The sequence below is a fragment of the Pteropus medius genome, unplaced genomic scaffold, assembly GCF_902729225.1.
Source record: "Pteropus medius unplaced genomic scaffold, Ma_sr-lr_union100, whole genome shotgun sequence".
Classification (NCBI taxonomy): domain Eukaryota; kingdom Metazoa; phylum Chordata; class Mammalia; order Chiroptera; family Pteropodidae; genus Pteropus; species Pteropus medius.
The window spans coordinates 1,034,912-1,060,140 of NW_024356249.1; the positions used below are offsets into that span (position 1 = coordinate 1,034,912).

Here is a 25,229-nt window from a genome sequence, read left to right on the forward strand (position 1 = left end):
GACAAAATGTCTCCTGTGTTACTGGAGGGAATATGGAAATCTGAGCTATAATGAGGTCCCTACAGAATGACCCCAGATGATGCAGAGAATTATAACAGTTACACTTTTAGAATGTTTACAGTGTTTTACAAAGACCTTCACCATGTGATAAACTCACTGGGTCACCTAAGAATAATAATCACCCAAATCTTACTGTGTCTTTACTCAGTACTTAGCTTCATATATTTGGGGAAGAAGAAGGTGAATTTCTTTATAAGGTTTTCCTTAGGGTAATTCTTATTCATTGACGAAGCTCACAAAATGGGACAGTGCTAATTCAGTAGAACACCAGTTGGCTACCCAACAAGAATGACCAAAAAAAGAAAAAAAAAAATCCCCAAAGAGATGAGTTACTTTTAAAATAAAGTCACTGTCCAGTCCTCTGCACTCTCTTTGCCTCTTATAAGTCAAGTTGTTACAGCATCAGCTGCACCGCGTGATAATGGCCTGTGTCTCCTCCACCGGGGCTACGAGTCTCACACTGGCAGGACCAGGCCTTGTCTAAACCTGTCCTGTCAACCGATATCATGGGGCCTGGCTCCTTGGTCATGAGTATTTATTTAATAAATAAGAACTGCTACAGAGCTGTAATTAAAATCTGCTTAACCCTTGGAAGAAGGAATGAGAGGAAAAGCAGGGTCGCTCCAGGAGCCACCGGCTGTTTCCGAGGGCCGTGTGACAGGAGAGAGATGATGACTCACTCGTAGGTGGGCCGCGTCTGGGACCACCCGTACAGGCTGTGCACGTCGTAGTGCCGCACCCGGGAGCCGTCCGCCAGGATCTGCTCGCTCTCCATGCACAGGGTCTTGCTGCTTAGACCCTTGTCCCTGGACTCCAGATCTGAGGGGGAAGATCAAGCGACGCGAAAGCCACTTCTTACCCCATTTATCCCTGACCTCTGTTCAAGGGGTTGGACTCTGGATCGTAAGACTAACTTGATTTCCTCGCCTTCCCTTGGGGACGTGCTCAGCTCTGTGAGCTGCACTGGCACCCACAGGTGTTTTCAACGGGGGATTCTCCAGGAGAAAGCCAGCGGCACGGGGGAGCACACGGAGCTGTCAAACGCGATGTGACAGGCTCCGGCCGAGGCTTTCAACGTCTTAATTATTTCATGTAATTCTCATCATAATCCTATGAAGAAGATATCGTTATCCTCCTTTAAAAAACCTGAGATTTGTGAACGTCCAAGTCATCTGTTGAAGGTCACATAATTCACAGAGGGATCATTTCTGGAGCCAAGGTATGATTACAAGTGTAATGCCAAAGTCCATCGACTCCATGATGAGGGGAAGCCACTGCCTTCCCTCCACTGGTCAGTGAGGTCCCGTGAGGGAATTAACAGAAGCCCGAACAGGTAAAGAATTAGCTGCAGAACCCTCTGGAAACACAACCATCGTTAAATGTTTTCTGAACAAATTTGAGAAATCCATCCTATGGGGCCAGTGACTTGCACACACTCAAGTGGGTAAAGTGCTTGAAGTGTGTCTATCTTTGGCGCCCCCTGCCTGCCAAAACCAAAGCACCACAGAGGATGGGCCCTGAGAGGTCAGGACAAACCCCTGGCCCTGGGCCTCTTGCAGGGGTCGCTCCCTGTGGCCATAGCTCTGCAGGCAGAGGTGGCCCGGGTCCTTACGCGGCATGTAGGGGGGGCGGTTCAGGGTGGTGTCCTTGCAGCCTGGAGGAACTGCCCCATTCACAAAGCTTGCCGGTTCATTCATATCCTAGAACGTCAAACACAGACACAACTGACTTTTAAAAATTAATTACATGCTGTCAACTCAAAGAGCAGGAAGTGAGAAATAAATCATTCACCACTCAGGGAGACTCATCAAATCCAGCTGAGAATTGACTGGAATGATCAGTTAAGCCCTGGGGAATGACTGGCTGGAGGAGTGTTTAAAAATTCCCCCTCAGGGCCTGAAGCAAGGCTCAGTTCCAAGAAATTCCTAGTAATCCCCTTGGGGTTTTATAGCAGGAAATGAGGTAAAAAGTACAAGGTCTCCTGAGAGGAGGAACTGCAGTCCGATACATCCAAAGTCTTTCTAGGGCAATTATTATCTCTCTTGATTAAAGGTCCGTGACAGATATGCTTAGACACACCAAGATGGACACACACCTATCGACATGTACACAGACACAAACACACACACTCACAATCCATATGCCATCAAACTTCAAACTCTTCTCCTGCTCCCAGGGATTGGTGTATAGTTCTCTCAACTCCCTCTTCCACCAGGTGGCAGTTGAATTACGGAAAAAGTCTGGGAAGGCCACATAAGCTCGGTATCGCTGTAAAAATTAAATATAATTTTTCGTCTCAAATAGACAGCAAACAGGCTTTACTGAGAGTTTAACTCATGCAACGCCTTGCACTGCATGGTGACAGATAATCCAAACACAGCCTATGCTCTTGGCCTATTTGAAACGCAATTGTGCAAAGAAGAGAAGTTAGCACAAAGCAGACGCTTCTTAGCACTTGGAAAGAATCCATAGATTGATTTCCTCTCCATATCCACACGAACAGTGGATCATTATCGCATGTATCAGATGCCCAACTGTCACTTCCGTCCTGCAATTTCCTAACACTCCTCAAAGATGAAGCATGAGCCAGGGAGAAACTATTCCTGAAAGGGGCAGGCGTCAGATGCCTTGTCAACGGGCTGGAAGGAAACGTCCCGGTGATTCTCTCCTCTCTCATTCCCACTGGAGGAAGCGGGTGAGAGATAAGGCTGCACTTTGTTTTATTAGACTACTATGCATCTGTGTTTTCCATGGTTTCAGAATCACTTGAAAACTGTCAAATAAATTGGGAGGACTTAAGGAGGAAGTTTCAACTCCTCCTCCCTTTAATTTCCTCAAATAATAAAAGTCATGTCTTTATTTTAACCTTGAAAACAGACCGTTGGTATAATTCTTTAAATGTATTGCAAGCTTTCTGAGAGCAAGGACCTTGTTTAATGTTCTTCTGTCAATCTCTGTATTCCCCCACAGTGCTTAGCTTAGAACCTGGCATAAAGTAAAACCTCAGTGCATAACTGTGAACTCACGCCACTTAGCAGCAGCAAATATTCACACATTTCTATACAGGCCATGTTGCTTATGATGGAACTTTATAGTCCTTTGTACATCTCAGCAAATAGGTTCTTGTATGTTCATGAGCTCAATATAAGAGTTAAAAATAATGCTGGGGGCTCGGGCAGGGGGGACAACAGAAAAGAGACTTGGTCTAGGGAACCTCCAGCTCTTATATACAATAGACAAAGGCAAGGAGGAAACCCTATGTCTGGATAGAAGGCAAAAAAGGACCACAAAGAAGAAAACAGAAACAGATTGGTATACAGGGTTTGGCTCACGGAGAGATGAAAGGGTAGTGAGCCGCTTCAGGAAAATCTTGCAAGGAAGGCATGCTAGGAATGCCTTTTTCGATTAAAAAATAGAGGTATAAACATAAAAAAAGAAGAAGAAAACCTTTTACTGAAAATGGAGATCTCCAGGTCAAGCAAGTTGGGGGAAGGGAGGGAGATAGAGGATTAGAATAAACAGATCAATACCAGCAATGTCTGAGTCATTTAAAAAATAATAATAATAAACTGCTTAAAAGATAGACAAAGGACCTGAATAGACATATTTCCGAAGGAGACATATAAATGGCCAAGAGGTACATGAAAAGATACTCGACATCACCCATCATTAAGGAAATGCAAACCAAAATAACAATGAAATATTATCTCACACCTGTTAGGATGGCTTTTGTCAGAAAGACAAGAGATTACAAGTGTTAGTGAGAATGAGGATTGAAGTGACCCCTCGTACACTGCTGGTGAGAATGTAAACTGGTACAGCCGCTATGGAAAACAGTGTGGAGGTTCCTGAAAATAGTGAAGTAGAGCTACCATATGAGCCGGCAATGCCACTTCTGCATATATATCCCGAAGGAAATAAAATCAATGATCTTGAAGAGATATCTCTGCACTCCTGTTTTCATCGTCGGACTATATGATAGCCAAGATATGGAAACAACCTCAGTGTCCATCGACGAATGAATGGATAAAGAAAATATGATACACACATATATATACACACAAAGAATATTCAGCTATAAAGAAGAAAATCTTGCCGTTTGTGACTACATGGATGAACTTAGAAGACATTATGCTAAGTAAAATAAGCCAGACAAAGACAAATACTGGATGATCCCACTTATATGTAGAATCTTAAAAACAAGTTGAACTCATAGGAACAGACAATAGGATGGTGGTTACCAGGAGCCAGGCAGTGGGGGAAATGGGAAAATGCTGGTAAAGGGTGCGAGCCTTCATCTGTGAGATGAATAAGTTCTCGGGATGTAATGTACAGCATGGCGACCATAGTTCATAACACTGTATCATACAGTTAAAAGTTACTAAGAGAGTAGATTTTAAGTATTCTCACACGCCCCCCCCACCACACACACACACACACGCACACACAAATGGTGATATGATACGAGGTGACAGATGCGTCAACTTAATTGTGGTAATCATTTCATGATATGTATGTATATCAGATCATCACATTGTGTACTTTAAATATATAAAATTTTATTTGTCAATTATATTTCAACTAAGCTAGTGGGGATAGACTAAGAAGAAAGTAAATAAAAGTCAAGGAGCCCGTAACCCTGAACTTCTCTGGCCTGGCAGATTCCTGAGTACATGTGGACCACCAAACTTCAAGTGATCTGTGAGAAGTAATAGGGAGAACAGGAAGCTCGTCCTCTCCCTTGACTCCTTATCTGAGATTCATTACAAGTGGAAACCTGTTCCCGGGAGAGAGTGAGCTTTAACTAAGCCTGGAAACTGAGAGGTAAGAGCAAAGCTGAGAACCCCAAGAAAGGAAGGGGGTTAGTCCACAGGAAAAGGATGCGCAGAGAAAAAGGCCCAACCACTAAAGATGGGCAGAGGGAGAGTCTGTTTAAAAGGGATATTCAAAAATAAATAAATAAATAGAAGGGCTACTCAAAGCAATAACAACAACAAAAAGAACAACAAATATACTGATTTCAAGAAAAGATAAATTCCTCGAGGCATCATCCAGTGGAAATTTCACGGGTCTTTGGAATCTCAAAGCCTCAACACTGTCACCTAAAACTGAGACCAGAATGGTAAGCTCATTGAGTCTTGGTTATGCTGAAGATAATAACATCTATCTCTCAATTGGGAGTGAAATATTACATGGAAAGTAACTGGCACAGAGATGACCACACAGGACATAGTCCTTAAGTGTGTCCACACCCTTGCCCATGACACGGGGCTGCCCAGCGTGCTGAGTGTGGCTGCGCCTTCCCAGTAACCCCGACTTCTCCCACCCACAAAGGCCACTTTACCTCCACCTGGCTCTCCCAGTCTAGAGACCCATTTATCACGACGTCAGGAAAATCGGGCCAGACCTGAGGAGAGAAAATTGTTCAAAAGCGGTGAACTAGATAATTTCTTACACAGTATTTCCTAAGACACTACAAACCACGGTTTTAGGGGTGACTTTCACGTAGGACTGATCTAGAGAAAAGTAGATCCCACAAATGCACCTACATTCCTTAAAACTTCCTTAACTGTGTTAACAGATACGGAGAACATGTGAGCATCTGACCTCAGAGCCCGCACGGAACAGACCGGAAAATAACACACACGAACCCCCCTAACACTTGCCCATCCCCAGCCTGGGGACCAGCGGGTCACCACTCGGGTGGGATCAGACCTTTCCCCAGACGATGCCTCCGCCAGCCGGGGCTTTGATGAAGACGTCACCCTCCACACCCCGAGTGAACGCAAGGTAGGGCTGGGTCTCGTTTCCGGAAATGGCCGGGTCCTAAGATCAAAGCACAGGTCAGGCGAGCAAACCCAAGCCAGAGAATGACAGGGGACAAAAAAAAGCAAAACAAATGAGGACAAAAAGAACTCTTCGAAAAGGGAAGGAAGGTTCTAGCTTCCACCTGAACTGTAGAGCTTCTGTGAATTCTGGGAAATATACTTTTCTTCTTGAACTTGAGCTTCGCAAGGAAGGAAACGCAGTTTATCATGCGAGGTTTTCTCCACCCAAGCCCATTCGCTGTCCCAAACAGACGCGCCATTCACAGGGGGACGAACCAGAATGAGGATGACCCGCATCCCGTCGGCCTTCATGCGAGCGATCAGGGCTGGAAACCCAGCGAACTTGGGGCTGAGGGTGAAGTCCAGCTGTCGCTCCATGTAGTCGATGTCCGAGTACTGCACGTCCTGGGAGAACACACAAGGACACCGAGTGACTGCTGTCACGGGAGTCCAGCAGCTTCCCGAGGGAGAACACCACCCTGCCCCACCTCTCACACCCCACCCCACTTCACTCCCACCCCACCAGCCCGACTGGTGGTGAACTGCAGACATCTTCTTTGTAATTCTTTCAAATCCCAGCTGTTATCTGGTAGGTACTAGGTTCAGGGAAATTTACCTAACTTTCTAATTTTCCTTCATAAAATAGAAAAAAAACGAAATTAGCAAAATATAGGCTGATAATGTCTGTCTGGCAGGGCTGTCGTGAGGACAGATGGAAATAGGGGATAAAAGAGGGCCTTGTAGACGGCGAACGTAAGACGTGACTGTGGTAACACCTGCTGCCCCTGCTCACAGCGGAAAACAGCATAATGTAAATTACCTAAGACTACCGCAACACAGGCGGTAAATCTACCGAAACCAAACCAAACCAAAACGTGCAATTGCTTTGGACTCTCCAGTCCCGAGGGTTGTTAAACACAGCTTTCTTGCTAAGGATGAAATATTCCAGGCTATACTTTCTGTCAGTAGAAACAATTGTAAACAACAGAAACATAAACAGAATAAAATATGTAAATGACTCACAGGATCAATCTCTGATTATTGGACCCCTCTTGTGGTCCAGTGAAGGACAGGACAGGGTTTGCTTCCATAGGCATTTCCTCTGGAAACCAGTCCCCACACCCCTACATTCCACTCGGGATTAGCACCGCGCTGCGGTGCCAGCAAAGGGTTGGAAGTGGAGCTATGTCTACACACACCATGGTCTGTCTGAATTTGGACTGATTTTTTTTTTTTAATTAAACAATACTACTGTTTGCGGAACCTCTTATTCTTATGGAACCAAGTATGGTTTTGACTAAGCGTTCTGAAGTCATGTCAAAGACATGGGAGTATGCTCCAGCAGAAAGAGCCCTGGAGCTGGCCCGATGTCCTCCTCCTCCTGTAGATCGCTGTGACTCTAAGATGCAGACCATGATCCCCACCTGTACTGCTGGGCTGGGATGAGGTCAGTGTGATATTGTATAAGAAAGCACTTTGTAACTTTATAGAGCCCCACAAAAAAATCAGACAAACACATCCAGATACAGAGACAGCGGGGGCTGGCTATGAGGTCCCAGAACCGATACACTCCAGATCGAGGACATACATAGGGGATCTGAGCAGCCACCATCTCGTCATACAAGCTGGCAATCTCAGAGTCATTCTGGTATCCATAGCGACACAGTTGGAACCCTAAGGCCCAGTAAGGGACCATCACTGGACGACCAATCAACTAGAAAACAGACACAAAACATTAGTCGTTAATAAGGGGAATCAGAATGGAAGTTGTACAGAGTAATAAAAATACTTTTCCTATGCCCCAAGTTAGACAACCAACAAATTCAAAGCCAGAGAGAAACTGAGAAGGTACAGAGCCACAGGGATACCTGGGAGAAAGCTTCCTGCTAGACTTGACCTCCTTCCCCAAGGGTTTTGGAAAATCAGTTTACTCTGACTCTTAGAAGCAGTCTAGCTTACTGGTAAAGAACATGGAACCTAGAGGCAAAATGCCTGGGTTACCATGCAAGCTCCCATCCCCGATGGCTATGTGACCCTGGGCAAAACATTAAATAACCTCTTGTGCATCGATTTTTTCACTTGTAGATTGGGGATAATAATAGTACTTGGTGCACCATCACCACCATCACCACCATCACCATTGCCACTGCCACGACCACCAAAGGCACCACTATTCATTCTGCTATCCTGCAGTGCTTTGAGAGACTATAAATTTAATGATGACTGGGATGTATTTATTCTTCCTTATTCTGTAATCTTCCTGTCCCCCAGTAAGACCAACAATTCCAGCTCTCATCTGAGAACTATACTAATAAACGTGGGTTTGGAACACAGAATATACCGTATAAATACTTGGTAACCAACTGAATGTCCTCCTACCTCAGTGTACTGCTGAGTGACAAGCTCTGGAGTTGGCCCCAAGAACACATAAAAGTCCAGAACTCCTCCTGTGGTACGGTATGTCAGGGCAGGCTTGGGCTGGAATGTCACATCTGAAAATGCGGGAAAATAAATCAATCAAGAGCCCTTTAATGTGAGGAATTATCCCTGAAATGCAAACCTTCTCCCTCTTCCTGTGCCTCCATATGGAAAGTGTTTTGTACTAAATCTACACGAAATTGATGAAGTTAAGGTCCCATCTCTGGATTTTTCCCCTTTGCTGTGCTTTATTATCTTGTTATATGTTTTGTAATTATGCTCTTTTTAATTATCATAACTTTTATTTTAGAATAGTTTACTAATGACGAGAAGTTGCAAAAATAGTACCAAGGATCCCCTCGTACATTTTACTCAGCTCCCCCCACTGATAACATCTTACATAATAACCACTGTACGTGGTCAAATCCAAGAGACTGCCACTGATACAGGACCATCGACACAGGTACAGACCTTACTCAGATGTCACCACTTTCACATGCATGCTTTTTCCTCCACTTCCTGATTTTCCACCTCTTTTCCCATATACCATACAAATTTCCTTCACCTCCTCATACCCCAGAGTGAGTGTTCTGACCCATAGCTTCATCACTAACTCAGACTGTACAGACGGCTCTCACTGGCTGACTGCCAGGATATTTGAGACCTGCTTGATTTTGCTATGTCCTCTTACATGAATTTTGCCGAATAAGAGTTAATTCTTGTTGCCACATGTTACTGGATGGAAATAAACAGAAAGGCTAAACAGAAATAAAAAGGGGGGAAAGACTACCCACAAGATAATAATGAAGATCCTCAGGAATGACTGGTTCACACAACTAAGGGGGTGCTGGATCGTCTCACCCATGGCATTGCTGTTCAGCAGGAGCACTCCGTGGGCACTGCCATCCTCCTCCAGTGCCAGGTAGTAGGGGTGGACGCCGTAGGAATTTTTCTTGTACTGGGAGAGTCATGGGAAGAAGTGGTAGGAGGTTGAAAGACATTGTGGCTGAGAAAGCAACTCGACAAAAATTGATCGATAAGATGTGTCTGGTCTCCTCTATGAAATAAATGCACGAGAAACGAAGGAGCCTGAAAACTGGCCCACTTGTCTAAAAGCGAAGTGGGGCCACCCAAGAGGAGGCAGGGGAGGGGAAGCAGCGAGGGCTCACGGTGTGGGTTGGGAGGGGCGGTGACACAGACCCCGGACGCGCTGCCTTACCCCCGGGGGCTGGTCTCGGGAAAACATGCCCCACGTGTGCCAGTTCAAGTCCCGTCGGTATGCTGTGTGCTCGGTTTCTCCAAAGCCATAGATGTGCCGGGAGGGAAGGCGGGTGGAGATGCGGATGAACATGTCGTTGAACGTGAAGCCAAGGAGCTGAGAATCCCAACTGCAGCGTGGAAGGGTGTAATTGGGGGGGAAATGGGCTGTGCCATTGGCTTCAAGCAGCTGAGTTTTCAAGGACAACAGAACTATGGATTCCCTCGCCTGCACCCAGAGCCCTGTTCATCTTCCAAATGAGACGCAAAGTCTAACGTGAGTAACATCATCATAGGCGCCTTTGCTAAAAGCCTGGGAGCCAGCTTTGCCCTCTGTTCTCCTCTGTCACTGCCTCCAGCATGCTCCATCTAAGCACTGTACCACCTCGGCAGCTACGACCCCTGCCAGCCCCAGATTCCGCTCTTGCTCCCTACCGTCCATTCGCTACAAAGCTGCCAGAGGGATATTTTTTAAAGTTACCTCATGTCATGTCATTACCTTGTTTATAATTCTTCAGTGACCCCTCATGACGCCTTCAAGGCCAAACCCACCAGCGTCGCCTCTTCCATCACCCTCCTCCCCACTTACTATGCTGCTCCCCCACGTCCGACATCTTTCCCCCTTTAATATGCAAGTTTGCTCCTGATTCGTGCCCGTGCACACTCTAGTCCACCTGCCTAAAATAAGTGTTCTTCTCTCTCTCAATTCTCCCAGCCCCACCCCTCTTACAACCTCCACACAGGAAGCTCCTTCTCCTCGCCCGGGACCTATTTCCAATGCCACCTCCTTGGAGAGACCGACTGACCACAGCACACAAAGTAACAGTCTCCCGCAACTCTCAACCACCTGCTCTTTCTCCTCCATAACAACTCTCACTCTCTGACCATCTTTATTTATATTTCAACTTAAATCCTCTTTGCTATTTACTCATTATTATAATTCTTTTATCCTAAGAGAGACTTCATCTTCTATAACCACATAATACAGGCATTCGACAAACACTTGTTGAGTGAATCCCTAAGTACATGCGACTACCCCAGGAATTATTCCCACAGGGCTAAAGATTTCTTGACAGAACAGACCCAAAGGAAATAACTTATTCATGAATCTGGAAATGGATAGTGTGATGCTTTGACCAGGGCACCTCCAAGGACAATGGGCCGAGCAATGGCCGTGCAGGGACCATTGATTCCCACCCCAACCGGGGCCATTTACATTGCGGTGCCCGTACTCTTCCGGCGGATTTCAATCCCAAATGGATTCTTCTTAATGAGGACATCATAGAGTTGGCCCTCGGAGGTGCTGGATGGAACCCTGGGTACGTTGAGAGGGACTGGGACTTCATACCGATTGTTGCTGGGGTCGTAAATCTAGGGACAGAGGAAACAGGCTCTAGGTTAGTATAACACTCTTAAGACCTACACCCTTAGCAGGGCCTTGATGTCTTTGACAAAGAGGCTGAGTGATTATTTCTTTCCCTCATCTTTAAGCTTGTAACACCATGGATTTAATTTACATATAAAGAATGATGTCAGACTGAACGCCTGATCTGAGTCTGTCCTACCTCATTCATTTTTAAGGCCCCTATTACGGTATCACATTTACTTTGACATTGGTGCAACTTAGAAAATCAGTCTGCAATCAGTTTTATGAATATATTATTTATTACTTTATGTGTAGGTGTATGAGTGTATGTGAATATCTGAAAATTTTTCTGAACTGAAAATAAAACAAACCCAAAACAAACTCTACTCGATTAAAATAATCATAGCTGTCCTTGCTAAAATGAGATCGAAATTAATTCACTGAGTATCTATTGTATTCCTGCTGATACTATACGAGGCACGAGAGCTAACTAAACTTAATAAGACACATTATTGTTTTTAAGGAATTCACATGCTAACGAGAGGTGAAAGAGAGGCACCCACAATACTTGGGTAACATAAGCTAAGGTACAGCTATAGAGAAGTGCTTGTGACATTATAGGGAAGGGCAGATCTAACACTTTCCGGGAGACTCAGCCGGGTTCATGGGGGGAAATACAGGCCGAGTCTTAAAAGCTTCGAAGCCACGCACTAAGCACATAAAGGAGATCGAGTCGTTCCTGGTAGAGAAATAAAGGCAAAGGCACAGAGCATTAAAGCAGGGTAAGAAAGAGGCAAATATTTTGGAGAGAGTGACCGTGTGATCGGGAAATAGAGTCATAAAGAGTCGAGGGTGGAAACCTAAGCAAGTTCATTCATTTCAAACCCATTAGGCGCCTACCACATGCACCAGTGCCACGGGGAGGAGAGAAATGTAAAAGGGCATCACTCCTCCATTAGACGAGGCGCAAGAACTCAGAGTCCAGGCCGAGTCAGGCTGGGGAGAACCTGGCAGGCAATGCTGGATGTCTTTCCTGTACTTTCAATGAACATCTGAGCTCAGAAACACGAAGACGAAAGGACAAATTCCTGTCTTTGAGAAACTTACAGTTTAGTAGAGAAAAAGACATAAAACCAGCCCGTCGCTAGTGCTTAGATGTAATTAAATCAGAGGAAAGAGAGACCACCACATTTTTATGGCTATTTCACACGTATCCCAAATTTGGTGTTCAAAACCAACCTCACCATCTTATTTGCCCAACCTAGCTCAAACCTTTTCAATGTTCTCGGCCCAGTAAATGTCACCACCATCCATACAGAGATGCACAGTTAACTTGGACAAGCAAACTCATTTTCAGATTCTGTAACCCTGACCAACAGAAAGTAACGGAATTGAAAAGTACCTGACCAGTACTCGATACAGAGACTGTAAACACGTACCTTAAACTGCAGCATGTCATTCTTGTGGTAGGTCACACTCAGACGGAGGAGGCTCACAGGTGTTGAGGGAAAAGCGTTGGCATAAAGAGCAGACTTTAAGGAGATGACCGCTGTGGCCCTATGAGAGTCATACTGAACATCACTGACGGAGTATAGATCTTCGACGAAATAGCAAACAGGGACTCCAGGAGAACCAGGTGCCTGAAAAGTAAAGCCAAAGTCAGCTCAGTATATGGTCCTAGGATTAGTAAACACAAAGGGGCTACAGAAGGCAATTTACAGGGAGATAAAGGCAGACATCACTGACTTCCCTACACACTCTTTGGTAGTGACGTAAGCTTAAATTCCTGGTCTCCATGCAAAATATTTGTGGGGGAAAAGAACATCTCACTCCTCTCCCTACTGATCCTTCGTACCCAGTTAAAAACTCAGGTTCTTTCAGAAGTCTTTTCTTTCTGTGCGTTTTAAGTACAAGTGCTATGCTCACGAAACTGTAGATTAAGTGTAGAAAATTGTCACGTATGGTGACACCATCAGGGTGGTTACCTCCCAGGCACAGCCACGCGCAACACAGTTTTCTGCAGAAGCACCGCTCTCATCTGGATAACAGTCTATTTTTTCTGCATCCTGTATTTTCAGGTCCCATTCCACCGTGTATACTTCTCCCAGGACGAGGTCAAGTCCTGTGATAAGGGCCACCTGTAGGAATGGAGTGACAAGGAAATTTACCCTCAGGACAGAGGCCTTCCAAGATCTGAGACTTCTTTTAGGAAAGGAAACAGAAATCAGACCAGACTCAACAATTCAAGTCACAAGCCACTGGAGTTTATATGAAGAGAGCTATTTGGGCGGTAGGTCGGGGGGACTATCCAATAGCAACAGGGCAAATGTCACAACTCTGTGAATCTTACGTATGACATTTTGAAAAGAATTTTGTCAAATGAAACATTTTGTAATCACCCCTTTCCCTCCTCCCCCAACTCCTCCTCTTCTACCTTATTCTGTAGGGAGCGTTTCTCTTCTGCATTTTTCTTGTAGCATAACACACACACACACACGCACGCATGAGCACACGCACGCACACGCACGCACACGCACGCACACACAGTGTAATCCCTAATTCAGTTTATCTTCTTGCCCTCCATTCTCCAAACCAGTGTCCCCCATTTATATGGCTCGGTGACAAGAACACAGGAACAAGCATATATGGCCTAGTTCTCATCTCCATTCTGCTGTTGAAATTTAGATGAATCATTTCAATTCTCTGGATCCCAGTCTCATCAACTGCGAAACTGGCGAATTGGTAAATTCATTACGTTTCCTTCTATTTCTAACATCCCAGCCTCTTCATTTCTCCAAGACCAAAGCCTCGAAACATTAAAACCTTCTTCATTGACTCCCACACAGTAATTAAGATGTTTAATATTTTTTCTATGTATTTTTCTACTCTAACGAGGCCATGGTGGCTAGAATGAAGCAGCCACTTCCAATCACGAGGAAGAGAAGACCTCAACTCTGACAACCTGGAGCCACCAAACCAGTTCCAACAGCCGACCGCCCTCTAACCTCTTACTGCAAAAGGAAAACAATCTCAGTTTGTTGAAACCACCATTTTGCTGAATTTCCTGTCACTTGTAGCCAAACAAATCTCGACGTAATGTCTTTCAAAGTCCATCATCAGCCCTGCCTTCTCCGAGGGCTTTGCTCAACTGCTCCATTAAGCTTTTAACTTTATATTAGCATAATCTAAGGGTTCTTACGTGTTGGTTTGGATTGCCTGTCCCCTACCCAGTAGTTCCGTGTGTATAAATCATGTCTCCCCACTACCCAAATTTAAACAGAGTTCCTTTGGTCCTATATCAATTAATTTCTTAAAACAAACATTTATTGAGTTTGTTTTCATACATGCAGCATTCAGATGGCTTGGACTTTGGTGTACTCATAACCAAAAAAAAAACAATACTTTCTTTCTAACTTTATAATGTATGTGTCCTTAAAGTATGCTGTCAGGACAGAATGTCAAATGTCACTGATATATCATTATAGTAGAAGATGAAATTTACTTATTTGCTCCAAATGTGAAAGGTCCCCCACAAACTATGCTGACCCAGCCACTGCTAAGCCCAGAGAAAAGAGAAAACCTGGGGTGCGTCAGGAAGTAAGGATGGAGAGACCGGTTTTCCCCATCCAGTTTCTCAGCAGCTCCCTCATCGCTTCTAGCTCTGGCATAGTCCTCATTTTTTCTCCTCTCCTCACCCTCCGACTTCCCACCCCAGGCCTCAGAGAGTATTCTGGTCCTTCAGGATCCGTGGCCTTGGCAAGAAGGGACGCCACAAGCTATAAAGAATTTGTGATAAACGATCTCAACGAAATGGATTAAAAAAAAAAATTTTACCTGTAGGTTAGAATCGTAAGTGACATTAGGAGAAACTTGACTTGAGACGCCATTATGTGTCACTGTAATGTTGTTAGGTTCCTGGGTTCCAAGGATTTTAATCTCTTTAAAAACTAAATTATTGGGGTCTTTGTAGGTTGACTGCAAAATCTTCACATCCAAGCGGTTCTGCAAAACAAGCACAAAGGTCTACCTATGATACACAGATTCTCAAGTCACTCAAATATTCCACGCTGCCTAAAACTGCTCTGCCTGCCTCTCGGCTGTCTTTGCTAATGTGTGCTTAAGGGGTACAAACTGATCTTGATACTCCCCAAGTTGGAAAAGAGACAGAGTCAAATGGATGGGACGGAGAAAAAGACATGCTCACAGAAATTTTTAAAAACTGCATTGAAAAAACTGAAGGCTTTGATTTATCCATATCATTCTCTGTTTACTAACAGAGATGACTCAATTATTGGGAATTAATCCATATATTGAAACATGCTCACCTACAGTCATAAATGCATATGAAGCTACAAATATAATTACACACATAAACAAACACGCATGATTCATGGTCAGACAAAAGCTCACGCATAAGATCCATAAAAATATACTACTCACTTGGGTGACGGAAAACTCACAGAAGAGATAAACTTTATTGGCCACAGTATCTGAAAGGGAGAGAAAGATGAGTCAGACTCTGGTCTGCCCACCACAGACAAACAGATTTTACTGTGCTGTCCTTGAAGCTGCATCTTGAGAATGACAGGAATGTAGGCAGCGTCTCCCAGGCCAAGCCACTGTTTTCCCTTTTCATTTCTACCTTGACCTTGAAAAGGTTCCCTTCCAAGGGAACCAAGGCATATGAGCCACAAGAGTCGTGAATGTACTGGAGACAGAATAATGTGCTAAGAAGCTAGAAGTAGACACACTAGAAAAGTGTATCCTCACTGCCTCACCAGCATGGATACGTTTTCCATATCACCGACATTTGTTCATTAGCATTTCAGGGGGTGATGTCTATACGGAATGGCAGGAAGAGTCTTGAAAATATCTTTCAGGTTCTCGCTGACAATAAAATGAGAGCCTATGAATATTGCTGGCCACTGGGAGAATTCTAACAGGTAGAAATGCGTTTTCCTTCCATCATGGGTCTGTCTACCACTGCCCAAAAACAAAATTTTCCTTCTTGAGTGGTTAAGCCTACAGTGCCTGGTACGGTTTCTCCCACAGCTGAATGATCAGCAGGAGTATCTCAAAGATGCAGGCTCGGGAATGGAGACATCGTCACAGCAGTGCTCACCGTTTGTTTCCCCATCGTCCCAGAAAAGCTCCCCTTTTGCTTCTTTGTTATCATCTAGGGCAATGATGAGACCGAGAGGGTTCCGGCGACTGTGGGAGACAAGATTGATTAAGAGATAAAGACTTAAAACTCAAAGAATTTTGTCAAAGGAGTTGGGAACAATTCCTTTGAATTTGAAATGAGAAAGGGTACTGGCAGCAGATGGCTCTGCTTGTCTTCAGGCACGAAGGCAAAATCGACAGGTGCATCTTCCTCTAGAATCAGTAATGTCACAGGAGATAGGAACACCCCAAACATGAGCGATAAACATCTATGTAGGAGGCAAGAATTTAAGCACCAGAGTCACTGGATTAGCTATAATAAAAGCTGCTGATGTAAATATTGTATAGAATATAGACCATTAGAAGAGAAAGAAATCCTAGACAGTGATTGCTTCAGCCTAACGACTTTAGAGACGATACATGCGGGAGAAGTATTAACTGGTGGGGGAATATATTTTTTTCTCTGCCTAAAAACCATTTTGACCCAGAAAGCAATAAAATACAATAACGTCCATTCTCTATAATGGCAACTTTCCTAATTTTATTATTTATTATTTGTTTTGAGAGAAAAGTAAAACGTTCTCATTATCTTTATGTTTCATAACTCAGAATAAGAAACACATAAAACTACTCAAAAAGATGGTGAAACAGATGAACATAGAGGAAAAGGGGGAAAGAAAGAGCCAACGCATCTGGAATCTTTCCTGATTTCACCACTCCTCTCGACTGCCTACCAAGTTTCTGCTCCTGTCGCATCCCTCGTGACCGCAAGTCCCCACTGTATGCTCTCACAGCTCAGCCTTCCATGCTGCCCTGTGCGAGTCAGGTGCCATTATCAACAAAATCACCTGCTTTCATCTAACGCGCATGTATGGAGTGGCTTTCGTTTGCTAGGAAGTGTGAGACAAATAGGTCATATTCCACTGATGACCTTAAACATTGTAAGGAAGATCAAACATATTCACCAAATAATCAAAGAAGGAAGTAAAGAGTGACACAAAAGCTAAAATACAGAAGTCTAAAATGACACCTGTAGCAGTGTGGTAGACTAGATATTCGGGAGGACCTAGACCTTCTGAAGGACCCACGCACTAAAATACGATTTGGTCCTGGATAAATGACAACACGTGTCCCTTGACGGGAGTTAACATGACCCCAAGTTGACAGCAGTCTTGGCTTGCGACCACAGAGAAGGCGAATCCTCTCTAGAGGAACGAGATCCACATTTGGACCCTAAAGATCACCACATTTGAAAAACAAAAACTACTCAATATACGAAGTAATAAGCCAGCATGACAGAGAGTTGGCAAAAACAACTGACAAGTGATTTTGATTCCACTAAGGACTTTAAATAATAGAATTTTCAGATACAAAGTATAAAATAACTATGATTGAAATACTTAACAATATCAAGGAAAGGAAAAAAAAATCAGCTGAACAGCAAAAGAATTTAAAAAAAAAACAATAACTATAAAACTGGAAGTGGCAGCATTTCTTCAGCCAGAAGAGTTGGGGGAGATTTCTTGCCAATAAAATCTGATTTTAATCTGAAGGATTATTAAGAACGCATCAGGCAAAGATTGTTGAAAAGGATAATAAATGCTGATGTCCAAACGCAATAAAATGGATGGGCGTGTTTGAGGAATAACAAGATTTTTGGCATGGCTCATTTACAGGTGTGTATTAAGGTGTGCCAGGAGACACAGTGAACTTGGAACCAGACTGTGATTGGCCTTGAAAGCCGTACTAATGCGAGGGTTTGAACTTCAAGCAGGGGAGCAATAAGTTGAGATTTCATTTTGGAAATTTAATTCTGGTATCAGAATGCAGAAGAGTATGGAGCTGAACAACTAGAGAAAAAGAAATCAGCTGGTATTGGATGTAGAAGGATTTTCTATCGTATCATAGAAAATCTAAATGTTAAAAATCAAGGTAATAAGGTTCAAAAGAAAAGGCAGGCTTCTAAACTCCAAAGAACTTCTAGTCTATTAAAAACAAACAAGCTCATACTTTTAGAGATGCAGCTATAAACGTGTGCGTCGTAGAGTACAGATGGGGTCCATGATTTTAGAATCAAAGAATCATAAAGGAAAAATCAGTGATATGAGGGAGATCTGAAGTGTAGAAGTAACTTTTGAACTCTATCTTGCATCATAAGAAAAAAAAAATGGCTCAGCGGGAAGAAAGAACAGGAAAGTTGAGATTTTAGGGGAATGAACAGTGAACTCCCACTCCCTGGAAATGACAGTGAGTCAAGAGCATGGCACAATGGGTGGATGGTCTGGCCAAGGAAGCTAAGTTGATCAACAGACCCCATTTGCTTGGAATTGAGAGGTTTCCCAAGACACGAGACTTTCAGTGCTAAAACTGAAACAGTCCATACACGCCAGAGCCCCTCCCCACCCTCCACATAAAGCGCCGGCACCTTCTGTAAGGGCAACAGATGGGAACAGAAATGACCAGCTCCATCGGCCTCCCCCTTGAAGGAAATACCCAGCCATGCTGTACCTGGCTGCAGTGGTTGTAGCTGGCTGCTGGGTAGGAAAGATGTAGCCTCCTCGAAGGTGAAGTCCAATTTTGTCTCCGGGAAGCTCCATCTCCACTTTCTGTTTCCTCCATCTCACTTGGCCCCCCTGATGGATGTGGACAAATCACACACACTGGCATGACAATGCATTCATCTGAATTCATTGTCACCTAGCAGAATTACTGTTTAATTGGGCAATCAAACAAGAGAAGGGGAAAAAATTAAGAACAGATTTTGCCATTACTTGGGGACTTGAAGTAATATTCATGCCACGCTGAGGCTATCTGACATATATTACATGAACTGATAGTTCTGAACAAGTAATCTGACTCACGACAAAGCTCAAATTGTCCATTGGCACCTCTACCTTATTGATGAATAAAGTATATGAAAGTATGCTTTTCAGGTTTTATCATGACTGATGTTAAATAACTTAGGCTCACTTCATCTAATCCACTATGAAATTAGAGAAAACACTACAGAAACACAGTGCATGGACAGACAATTCTCTCCAGGGAGGTGTCTCGTCTACACGGCTGTAGCTATGGTCTCAAAGAATTTAAGAAAAATCAAAGCTACTTACAGTCTCATAATCATACCAGACGGCATCGGGCACATAGGCCATCACTTTCTCTGCACCCTGAAATTAAGACAAAATATTGTTCTCCATGAGCTGGTCTCATAAAGGGATAAAATAAATTTCTTAGCATTCCCTAGGGGACTTCTTCACCATAACTAAAAGTGCATAAATAGCCTTTTTTCTCTCTGTTACCGAATCATGCTGTACTTCTCCTGGGAATAATTGAGGCAATAACTTGGCCATTCAAAGAAAAAACCCAAATGGAACGATATTAGGAAGAATAATAATAATATTGAAATCTGTATTGTGGGGAAAACCCCAGCTTCACATTGATTACCTCGTTCAATTTTCCAACAGCTCCCACTGACAAGTATGAGTATTATCTCACATTTACAGCTGAGGAACTAGCATGACAACTTGTACCAGATCTCACTGGTACTACGTGGCAGCGACAACAATCACACTCTGAGCGCCCTGACCTCACAGTGAGTGCTGGGTTACTATTCCATTCTGCCTCTATATGACGGGGCAAGTAGTGATCTGCTCTGAGAATCCAACACCAAATGGGACCATTCTTCAACCCAGATTCACCAGCAGATGCTTCTACAATGGTTGGAAACTTGGTTAAGAAAAAAGACTTAGAGGAAAAAAAAAAAGTACGAGTATCAGATATCCTACTCCCTCTAATTTATTTTTGACCCTGGCCCACTGTCTTCAAGGCCGACTGCCACAGGTGCTGGAAATGGGTTTGGAATAAAGAGAAGGTAAAGGGTTCCGGGAAGAGAGAAGAGATTGGTGGGTACGGGAACAGAAGCAGAGGCACCAGCATATCTCCGGGGAACACTTGCCTCATGCAGAACTGGAGTGATGAGGAGGCCGGGCCCCCATAAAAACTGCTGGTGCACATCCCACGTGCTGCTGTCCCTGTAGAACCTGGAGATTGGAGAGATGTTCACCGAGATTTGGGCTACTGCTTTCTGGAGGCTCCCGCACAGCCTGCCCAAAATGTGCAGGATCCCTGCCTAAGACAAACTCCCCCAAGTCATTCTGTGACACCTATCAGGCCCCACCTCCCCACTCCCACAGCGAGGCCCACTTTTCCCAGCCCATGCACCCGCCTGTTCTTCCCCCAGGTTGGATAAGCTCCTATTCCAGTATCTATGCTAGGCAGGTTCCAGGCTGTAATTATATCCACCATATCTCCCTTCTAAAAAAAATAAGTAAGATAAGCAATATATTTTAAAACTTCAGCTGACTAGCAAGAAGGAACTAGATCTGATCACAAAAAAAACAGCAGCCAAAGAGATGGCAAAAACTCGCCCAAAATAATGAATACATAATAAAGCAGGTATGTGCCTGAGGGCCTAAGGACACCCAGGAAAGTAACTGGTTTTGACAAGGAAAGTCTTTTAAGTCCTAGAGCCCCAACATAGAGCCTTACAAAAGAGACCGTCAAGTTCAAGCTAGCAAATTCTTTAAATTAAGACTAAAGAAACTAAGGATGAAAGAACGAAAATGATTCGTCTAAGATAAAGAACCAGTTCATAGCAGAACAAAGAAAAGACCCCCAAGTCCCACAATGTTGGTATAGTTCCCTCCCCAAAAGGGAACAGTCTGTAATACTTACATGTACCCCTAGGATAGTATCTGGGGAGTGTGTGTGTGTGTGTGTGTGTGTGTGTGTGTGTGTGTGATGTCAGCTGCATCAACAAAAAGTCCTCTGGGTTAAATGGACTTACTCGTGCAGAAGGGGCCTGGCCACTGTGTCCCCCCGGCTATGGGCGCGATAGAAGAGGGTGTACAGATAGGGCAGCAGAGTGTAGCGGATGCTGAGGTAGTGTCTGGAGGAATTCAACAGCAGGGAGTCAGCTCCGAAGGAGGCAGGATCCTGGGCCTGGAAGAAAACAAAAGGTTGCAATCGTGATCTGGCTACGAATCACAGAAGCACCTGGAGAATTCCAGACTATTCGTCACAAGGAAGCGTTTCCTTCCTGAAAGACCCCGGGACCCAGACTGCAAACTTCGTCTCTGATCAGCGTAGCTGGGCAAAGGGAGACCATTTCACCAAGCAAAAGGCCACTGTGCACCTTGCAGCTCAGCCCCCCACACTCACTCCTTAAGAGTGCTCTCTCAGGAGACTGCCAGTTAAATAATTTTGAAATATTTCCTCATTTGATTCTCATTACAAAATGAGCAATGTAGATAAAGCATAGAGAGGTTTGATAAACAGACTCGCCATTTCCTCAACTGCAGAGGTCGAAACAGCAGAGGCAGTGGTACAGGGCGTCTTAATGGCACATCATAACCCTTGTTGATTGCAAATGGTAGTGCAAATTAGCCCGAGTGAAGCACCAGGCAGCAGGCTGGCTCCACAGATTCCTTGGCGAGGATGCAGAAAAGTCCAGTCCTAATGTATGCTGTTTATTTTGGCCCTATCTCCTGGGAGACTTACCTTGTAGCCTTGGCCGTTGTGATTCCTGGAAAATGGATAGAATGCTCCCAGCTGCATCCACCGCCTGCAAAGCTCCTCAGGGGCATCCAGTGCGTAGCCACATATGTCAGGACCCACCTGGAAGGTCACAGACTGCTCATGAGCACACCCCTCTTTGCTCTCCACCTGGAACCTCCCAACTGAACTCTGCTAGCCTCTTACTGTGAAGGCTAACACAGTGTGATTGAGTTGGGTTACATCCCGTGTCCACTCTTTATTGCCAGGTGACTTTGAGTAAATTACTTAACCCTTCTGTGCCTCAGTTTCCTCACTTTGCTAAAGTGGGCACTAAGTAATAGGGTTTTAGTAAATAAGATAATGTAAATAAAACACTTGATATGCAATAACTTTTTGATGACTAGTAAGTAGAAATATAGCTAATACTATTTTTTATATAAATTTATTTATTTAAATTAGTTTCAAGTATACAGTACATTGGTTAGACATCTATAATGTTCATAAAACGCTCCCCTCAATTGCTCCCTCCCTCCCCTGGCCCTCCATCTAGCCATCATATTAATGTTAACTGCATTCTCTCTGCCATAGCTTGTACTATTTTGACCACACTACTATCAGAATTAATTTTTCAAAACTGAAATCTGATACTGTCACTAGCCTATTCAAAAATCTCCAGGGTCTCCTTGCAGCTTATCTTATGAGCTCCCCAAAACCTGGTTCCGGCCCACCTTTCCAGCATCTCTTCCCATTCCAGTGCTACACCCCAATCCTTACAGACACATCAAATCCTCTTCCTTAGTGCTTTTGTTCATATTCATTTCTCGATCTTAAAATGACCTCACCCATTAGTCTGATGAAATATACCCACTTTTCATTGTTAAACTCAAGGGTCATAAACTCAAACTTCCGTGAAGTTTCTTTGACTTCCTCCCATGACACCCTCTGTTCTGTGTAATCTTGTCAGAGCTGATAAGTCCCTTTCTCAGGATCTCCCTTAATATTTAGTGTTTATGTCCCTGTTGGCACTTTTACTCTAGCTTGTCATAATTATTTGTTTGTATGTGTCTCCTCTTACTAAATTATAAACTCTATGGGGAATGAGAGGGTGTTTCTGTTACTATATTTATGCTTTTCTCCACCCTCATCATACATTCATAGCTTAGTACCTGTACATAGTAGGAGCTCAATAAATATACATGTTGAATTTAAACAAAAGATGCCAAAGCCATCTCTTGGGTGTTGGCAATGTTATGTTTCTTCATCTGGGTGCTAGATATATAGATATGTTCAGTTTGTAAAATTCATCAAGGATATATGCAATTTTTTTGAGTGTATGTTATACTTTAATAGAAAGAAATACTCTAATGATATCACTTCAAAGTTGAACTTTATAAGACAATACAGGAAAGAACATCATGGTATCAGAGCCATACTGATGTAGATAAAGCACATGCTCTCAAGATATTAAATCCCTGGGCCATGGAGGGTGGGAGAGGGAAGCTTCACGGTTGGAAACTGTCTAAAATGAGGCTTTCTTGGGACTGAGGTGCAGGAGAGAGCTTGGGATATGGACTCACCAACGGGATGCCGAAAAGGTTGAACTCGAGCACGCCGGGGATGGACCAGCGGAGGTCATTCCAGGTGGCCGCGTTGTCTCCTAACCAGTGGGCTGCAAACTTGCCGGATCCCGCAAAGGTAGAACGGGTTATGATGAAGCTTCTCTTATTGGGGAACACAGTTTTGACAGCTCTGGAAAGGAAGGAAGACTCAGGAGTCAATGTGTGACCTTAGCATGTCTCTGCCCAGCGACATATACCAAGGGTCTCAAAAGCCAATCCCACATTCTTCTCCTCCAGCTCTCTCCTGGTAGGGTCAGAGCTGCTGTTAGAAGCAGACTGCACCATTGAGTAGATTTTATGTTTTAGTTTGTTTTCAGGTGTTTTATGTACATCATTAACTCCATAATTTCCAAGAATTTCCAGAGCAGCCTGAAAAAGCTAGTAACTAGAGATATACAATTTTCATGGCACAAAGGTGAGATTTAACTTTACATGGCTGTACATATACATTGATCTTTCCCATTGTGTAATTTCAGACATCCACAAAAATGAACTTATGAGAGCCCCCTCTTGGAAATTCAATTCTTTCTAAGTGGAAACACTTTGGTCACAATTTTGTAGCAAGAAAAGACATTTTACAATTATATATGCATGCAGGTACTTTTATAAGTAAATATCTACATTTTTAAAATTAGAAGTCTATCATATACTTAAAAACATTTACGCTAAAATTTGTTCAACAACTTTCAAGAAGGCTAAAATTATACCATGACTTTGCTTATGAATAAGTGTGGTTTGGTCTGGCTTGTTGCTGTCACAGTTACAGTAAATAGAGAAAATTCTCGATACCTTCTCTTCACTACAGAATTTGAGTCCACGCACAAAGGCAGACACAACACATTAGAAGGATGAAGAGTCAGCATCTAAAATGCCAAAGCGCATGAGATTTGAGTTACTTACCCCTCCAGTCTATACAGTATAGCAGCAAGGAAAATATATGGGCCTCGGACTCATGCAGAAATGGGCTTAAATTGTGTTTTTATAATTTATTAGCTGTTTGACCTTGGTTACTTCTCTTTCTTTTCCAATCTCCCATTTATTTATTTATTCATTGATTCTTCCATTTCCTACATTCCACAAATATTTATTGGATTCTTTCTTCCCTATGTGCTACGTAGTTCCTTCGCTTATTTGATAATAATAACCATACTTATCTTGCAGAGTTCTTAAAAGTAACACAGTGGCACCTAGCACCTAGCAAGATCGATAATTTGACATGTATTAAATCGACAGCAATAGTGGCCTTACTCTGCGGTGGCAATGGCCATGGAGTAGCCATACAGATTGTGGACATCATACTGCTTGCCCCAGTGCTGCACTGCATCCATGCAGAGGGTCTTACAGAACAGGTACCCATCCAGGACTCCTGGGACAAAAGAAGGATCAAGCAGTGAGTACACAGACACACTTTCTCTGCTCGTCAACTGTCATAGAACCTAAAATGGTGGCTCCCTGAGCAAGCATTCGTTGTGGCCATCCTGTAAATGATCATGTAGCTTTCTCACCATCAGAGGGCTATCCATTGGCGGTAGTTTCTCTGATACTTAAAGAAATTGTGCTGACCCACACATAGTCTCCCACCTGGGTGCTCACGTGATGGGAGGCAGGCATTTGGAAGCAAGACAATCTAATTAGATTTAGAGTCTAATTAGATTTAGAGTCTAATTCTTCAAACTGAGCTAAGTTAAGTGGTTTGAAAATAGAAATACTGGATGAAAGTGTAAATTAACTTCTCGCCCTGACTCTCATTGACCATATGTTATAAAAGATGGTTGCCTGATCTCTCTTCCATTCACCTCTTCTTTTTGGCTCTTCTTTTGCTGTAGAAGTTATCCACTCTAGTTCAGATCCAAATCACCTTTGGATTTTGACTGTCGCAAAAGTTTAGTGCTGGCAAATTGACTTCTGATCTATTGATTGATTCATACTGCACACTAACGCCAGATTACTATTTCCCAAACC

The 25,229-nt window shown here is 43.6% G+C and overlaps 1 protein-coding gene across 2 annotated transcripts in view; it reads right to left on the reverse strand.

The window, feature by feature from the left end:
- The window catches only part of MGAM (maltase-glucoamylase), a 69,237-nt gene that overhangs the window by 16,033 nt on the left and 27,975 nt on the right, over positions 1–25,229 (reverse strand). For both annotated transcript variants that reach the window (XM_039860600.1, XM_039860599.1), the window contains exons 15-37: positions 24,516–24,633; positions 23,226–23,397; positions 21,652–21,768; positions 20,939–21,093; positions 20,048–20,132; positions 19,203–19,259; positions 18,601–18,725; positions 16,052–16,140; positions 15,370–15,419; positions 14,764–14,931; positions 12,915–13,067; positions 12,369–12,569; positions 10,780–10,934; positions 9,526–9,694; positions 9,168–9,264; positions 8,268–8,380; positions 7,477–7,602; positions 6,165–6,293; positions 5,776–5,886; positions 5,405–5,467; positions 2,194–2,328; positions 1,673–1,760; positions 741–879 (exon numbers count right to left, since the gene is read on the reverse strand). In XM_039860600.1, the coding sequence (XP_039716534.1) occupies positions 741–879; positions 1,673–1,760; positions 2,194–2,328; positions 5,405–5,467; positions 5,776–5,886; positions 6,165–6,293; positions 7,477–7,602; positions 8,268–8,380; positions 9,168–9,264; positions 9,526–9,694; positions 10,780–10,934; positions 12,369–12,569; positions 12,915–13,067; positions 14,764–14,931; positions 15,370–15,419; positions 16,052–16,140; positions 18,601–18,725; positions 19,203–19,259; positions 20,048–20,132; positions 20,939–21,093; positions 21,652–21,768; positions 23,226–23,397; positions 24,516–24,633 (2,815 nt within the window). The remainder of the gene's footprint in view (positions 1–740; positions 880–1,672; positions 1,761–2,193; positions 2,329–5,404; positions 5,468–5,775; positions 5,887–6,164; positions 6,294–7,476; positions 7,603–8,267; positions 8,381–9,167; positions 9,265–9,525; positions 9,695–10,779; positions 10,935–12,368; positions 12,570–12,914; positions 13,068–14,763; positions 14,932–15,369; positions 15,420–16,051; positions 16,141–18,600; positions 18,726–19,202; positions 19,260–20,047; positions 20,133–20,938; positions 21,094–21,651; positions 21,769–23,225; positions 23,398–24,515; positions 24,634–25,229) is intronic.